Source organism: Mytilus californianus, unplaced genomic scaffold, assembly GCF_021869535.1.
Source record: "Mytilus californianus isolate M0D057914Y unplaced genomic scaffold, xbMytCali1.0.p SCAF_9, whole genome shotgun sequence".
NCBI lineage: Eukaryota > Metazoa > Mollusca > Bivalvia > Mytilida > Mytilidae > Mytilus > Mytilus californianus.
This window is the reverse complement of record NW_026262745.1, coordinates 9,281,809-9,287,744: the sequence shown is the minus strand read 5'-3', so window position 1 is coordinate 9,287,744 and position 5,936 is coordinate 9,281,809. Positions and strand designations below refer to the sequence as shown.

General features: G+C 32.2%; 1 protein-coding gene across 1 annotated transcript; it reads right to left on the bottom strand.

The window, feature by feature from the left end:
* Nucleotides 1-445: 445 nt before the first annotated feature.
* Nucleotides 446-4,700, bottom strand: LOC127716610 (heat shock 70 kDa protein 12A-like). Its single transcript, XM_052222854.1, has 6 exons — nucleotides 4,528-4,700; nucleotides 4,059-4,132; nucleotides 3,281-3,586; nucleotides 2,473-2,715; nucleotides 2,129-2,288; nucleotides 446-1,946 (listed from the first exon to the last, which is right to left on the bottom strand). The coding sequence occupies exons 2-6, from the start codon at nucleotides 4,071-4,073 to the stop codon at nucleotides 865-867; spliced, it is 1,806 nt and encodes a 601-aa protein (XP_052078814.1). The 5' UTR covers nucleotides 4,074-4,132; nucleotides 4,528-4,700; the 3' UTR covers nucleotides 446-864.
* Between the last annotated feature and the right edge of the window lie 1,236 nt (nucleotides 4,701-5,936).

Sequence of the window (5,936 nt, the reverse complement as noted above, 5' to 3'; positions counted from 1 at the left end):
AATGTCTCTTCTGTTCTTATTTTTGATTTATGTTCTATTGTGTACATTTTTTGTCCGTTGACCGTAAGTTAAATGGTAAGACCTCAAAAACTAGTTTAACCCTGCCACATTCTAATGTGCCTCTCCCAAGTCAGAAACCTCATAATTTTGTTTTGTTTTCAGTCATAATTATCTTAATGTATTTTTGTTTATTTGGAAAATTAAGTGATGATAGGCCATCTTTGATAGTTTCTGTTTTAATTTATTCACAACTTTATAACCTTTTATAGAATTTGGCACATTGTGAAGAAACTTGTTCATTGTTGATAACTTTATGTTGCCCTGTAGATAGATGTATTTTTATTTTGTCGGTATGTTTTTGTCTCATCGGCGTACACACTGTATCTCATTTTATTTATATTAGATATGAGATTGTATGAATTATATGTTCAAACAATAAGCTAGCTTTAGAATAATAAAATTCTTTATTCTGATAAAAACGTTGTTGGGAATTGGTTTGCAGACTTAACAAAAACATAATCAATTAAAAATAGAACAAAGTAGACACAAAAGTCTATCACGGGTAGGCAAAATATGTAATCTCAAATGAAAGGGAAATAAGTTCCATTTTGTACTTGACTGTTTTCAATCTGGGTATATTCACAGAGAAAACTAAATGATTTAGAGATGCAGGATTGTCACTGAAATTGCTGTCTATATGTTAATAATTCTGGTCGTTTACCAACATCATAAATACATACATGTTTATTGTTTATAGTTACTATTAAACTGTAGTTGGCATCATAAATTGTAAGCTCAATATTTCCAAGGTTGTAGGCTCGAGGTCTGTTCTGCACTATATTTGATTACTTTAATGACTTTAATCTAATTTGTTTCGGAAGGTAACCGGAAGTAACCTTTACTTTGTTTTTTTGTGGCTATTTCAGTAACAAGAGATACAAGTTCTGTTCCACTGTTATTGATTTTCAAAGCCATTGTTCGCTTTCCTGTCATCCCCTCGGTAAGTTTAAAATGCAATGATCCAATACGGCGACAGCCGTCATCTGTGACATACTTTGGTGATTTACTCAAAGTATCATAAAAAATAAAATCTACGCTATTCTGATCTTTATAAAGGGGTACATATTCATGTCCTTGGAGATATTTATCCTCTCCGACTTCGAGAATCTGGCCTATTTCTATATGTTTACTAAATACATCTTTGCACTTTTCAACACCTTCTACAGTAATTTTCTTTGATTCTGGATCTCCTTTCTGAAATGCTCGTGTTGTTCCTATACCATATGTATATCTTGCGACACGACTCGTTATCGTTCCAGGTTCAAACCCGAACAATACAGCACCTTTTAATACCGCTAATCCTGGGTCTTTTGGAATGACCATTCCAATCTTCGGAAATTTCTTTTTGAGAGCCTCAGTTAGCACTGTAGAAGCTGAATGCCCACCCACAACCAACAACGTTTTAACGTCCCTTAATTCTTTTTTCGCCAATAATGTCTCCAGTTCTTTTAAAACGTTTTCAATAGAATAATCGTAGAATGTTCTAAACAAATTGTTCTTTATTCTCATTTTATCCCTTTTCACGATAACTCGATCTCTGAAATTCGTCTTTTCTATAGTTTCACCTAACGAGCTTGTTCTAATGGCCTTGAATGTATCCATCCACTCAAGTGGAATACGAAGTGTTACTTGTCCTTCCGGATCCTTTTGATTTTCTATTTTGAATGATGTCTTTGCGTCTTCAAAGTGACGTAGAAATCCATAGAATGCAGACGGATTTGTTTCTTTGATGCTATTAATAACTTTCTCACCAAATATCTCTTCCAGAAAGCAATAAAACTGTTTATTAACTGTGATTCCTCCCCAATGTCCCCCACAAGCCTGGTGAACTTCTTTGAGCGAGTTCAACCCTGTAACTTCATGTACAGCAATATCAGTTGTTCCACCTAGAAATTACAATTATTGTATTTAAAAAAAATTATCGATTCAAAAATTGAGACTTTTGGTAAAACTTTATCGAGAAAAACAACTGATATCTTATCATTGAATATGAAATTATTTAACCTATAGATTTTTTGAAAATTGGATCCATTCAATTAATTTTGCTGAATACTTTAAAACACTGTACCTCCTTGGTCAAGCACTATGAACTTTGAACCTCGAGCCATAGCTGCAATAATTTTCCTTCCATCACCTTCTGTTTGAACACCAACTGGTACCCTTCGACAGTGAATAGAAGCTGCTTCTGGTTCCAGTGCTAATATGAGCTGGTCGTGAGATATTTCTGCCTGAGGGGAAAAAATCGATCAAAATTGGAAATGTTTTAAAAGAAAAATACGTAAGTATATGTAGTTATACATTTAAGGAATATGCCAGTCTTGCATATCCATTGAAATATAATAAATATCTATCTGGATATATATATACCTTCTTGGTCTAAATAACTGAAAAAAATACTGGAAAACTTCTTACCTTTTTAGCAGCATCTCTCATAAACTGCTTTGCTCTCAAATCCCATATTGCAGGAACAGTGATAACCCACTGGACGTGTTTTCCAGTAAACCATTTTTCACTTGTATCCTTAATATCACCTAATAACTGATCTCGAAAGTAGCCGATTACGGCTGCAAAAACATCAACTGCTTTCATTTTTTTTCTTTTTTCAACATTTTTTACTTTTATCGATTCCTCTAAATACGTTTCTGTGGTAAGATCCTGCAGAAAAAAGTTATACTGAGAAGTTGGAGCGGGATGCAATAAATTATGGGGAGAATTTCCGACCTCCAGTGTTTCTTTCCCCTCTTATTCTACGATCTATATATACAGGTGGAATTGATCTCTTGACAATGACCTTCATTTTTTAAAGTGAATTTTGATTGTTGATGTACTGTTAACTGTTTTTTAGAAAAGTGAAGAATATATAAGCGTACATTAATTTTCAAACCGTTTAAAGTACTTGTGTATATTTGTTTCACACCTACTTATTTATAGTAATATTATCAGCACGTTAACGTAAATAAAAATAACAACAAGTTTGTGTTTTTTAAAGTGAAATTAAAGAGGTTTAAGATGATATGACTTGATTTCAACTAAACGTCTAATTTTTCAAATGTCCATTATAACCACTTAGAGTAGCTAATATGTTGAATTTCAAGCTAAAACAGTTAAATTCAAACATCAATACCTACCAACGCAATTGACAACCATCAGCATTTATTTATACAAATTATAATAAAATAAATGCGAGAGTACGAATTATTGAATAAAGGCAGATAGATACCTCTTGTTCATACAGCATCATCTTAAAATACTCGAAGTAGAAGTATTTGTGTAATTGTAATTTTTCAGGATTATCATAGTAATTTCTTATAGCCTCGTGACCAAAGCTATGCAACTTCTGGTCTGGTTTAAAAAGTACACATGTCGGTGCTTTAGAAGTCATCTTTTGTGGTCCAATCCAAGGATTGCAAATTATTGGAGGGTTAACAGGCTCCCTTCTATAATCAATATGCTTACAGTAAGCATAACCGGAGTACGTTGTCCCAAAATCAATGGCTGCTACGATAATTCTACCATGATCTACTAGCTGCAAAAAAAATAATAATGATGACAAAATTAAGACTTTTTTTGTATATTTTGTATATATTATTAATTATAAAATTACGCTGTATTTTTAAATTCAACTGATAGCCAACTGATAGCCAACACAGTTACTTGTTTCTGGAAAATATTACCTATATACCTTAATACAACACGTGTGATTTAACGGTACAGAGGTAACAAAGTTTCAGACACTGCTTATTTAGTAAGTTGAATGCATTATTTAGCTTCAGAGAAACCAAAGTTACAACGTTTCAGACATTTCTATCATTACAAAACCTATTTCCAAAGCCTGACTATAAAATTATAATGTAAGCAACGTATTTCCACGGTTGTGCACTACTTTGAATAACTATTAAAAGTAAGTAGAACATTTATTACTTTGATATAAACAAACATATTCATATCTTTATAGTCGTGTTTGAGTAAAAGAAAGAAAAAGGAAAGAACATTATTACCTTGTCACTCTCCATAGTGGATAACTGTTTTCTGTATCGATAACTGTTTCTGACGATGAATTTTTCAAATGGCTCTAGAAATAAAAAACATATGTATATTAGCAAGTGCTAAGTATGTTACAACTTCAAGAATAACCTACACTTGTTTTCTATTTTTACTGTTTATCGCAATACTTTTGTCCAAAACTTCAAATTTAAAGTTCAGTTAACTTTGATATCTAACACAGCTATTTGCTGAACATAAAACACTTGGGACTTTAAATGATAGCTACCATTTATAATTAATTTCTTACTGTAATAGAAGCACATACATGCATCTACCTAGTTACAAAGGAGTTTAACGAAGCAACTGCCATCACCATGCTAATAGGAAAATGTTGGATAAAGCCAAACACAGCCATAGCATTAGGATAGTAAAACCAAAAGTAAGAAAGAAGTCTTGTCCCCATATAACATTGAATAGTCTTACTGTATGTCCATCAATTCCCTTTGTGATTTCGACTGTTATTTAATCCAGCCTACTTGTATTTGTTGTAACTTTTCTCATACTTTTTAAATAGTCAAAACCTTTAAATGTTTATTTCGAAAATAGTGCTCAATATTGGTTCCTTGTTTGATACGAAGTCTCGCGAGAATCTACAGATAACACTACGTAATGATTTAAGCTAAATAAATAAGTATATATAGGTTGGGTAAACGATTTAAAAAGATATATGATAGTTAATCACGTACTCAGGTGGTTTACACTATTTTATCGAAAAATAGATACGGTATTGATCACAATAATGACGTCGTTTCTTTGTTAAATATTATATACTTTGTATACCTACCATGACTGTCGTCTTTCGAACATTGTGATCATAGGCGTACACATGTATACTCATACCACACGAATAACAACAAACTGTAAATCAAAAGCAATAGAATAAACATATTTAAGGGAAAAAACGCAGATAAATTTCAAAAAAAGCATACCCCCTCTATGAAATCGATCAAGTTTTTACAAATGGTAAGCCGTTATCATATTGTATAGCTCATCGTTCCATTCCAGATAACGTGGCATCGTCATGTCACTGAAAGCTGTGTCACAACGGTGTGAATATATATAAATAAGCTTACAACACAAAGTGTTATGCTATTTTTTTCGCGAGGTTTAAATTTCAAGATCCCAAACTGCCTCACTGTCGATGTCAAGGTCTAAGTAATAGATGTTTAAAGCTTCTCATATCTAAGAGGTGTCAGCCCCGAAGATATGAGACGATTACATTTTATTTACTTATAAGTAATAAATAAATATTGATCTTATCTCTTGTTATAAAAAGAGCAATTCGATTGGAAAAAAAACCAGGAAAAAGTGTCATTTTTTTGCAGATGCAGTAACACTGTCAGAAGATGTTTTGCAGTAAAGGATTTGGAATGAAATCTTAATTGCGTCTATTTTTTGTCATCAAATTGATACCTTATAACTGCTTTTGTTTGACAATATGAATTGCTGTACTTTCTTATTCTTTTTCTTGTTTGCTGATTGCCAATAACTGATTTTTGGTTGATGAATGATAGCACATCTATGTAAATAATGTTACAAAGCAAGCCTGATATGTAATATCTTATTACATTATATTACTAATTACATAATAACAAAAAGTCTGTGTGTATTGATTGATATTTTAGTCTTTTTAGAGACATGATTTTTATTAGTTGTTATTGGCTTTAAACTATAGCTGTCAGTAACTGAGAGTACTCTCAGATCTGTCCTTTTTGTCTTTTGTGTTCTGTTATGATCGATCTGATGAGTTAAGCCCTTTATAACTAAGTTTTATAGTTTGTTCTTATGTTGTACTGTTCCACCAGAGTCAGGGTAAAGGGGGCTTGGCACCA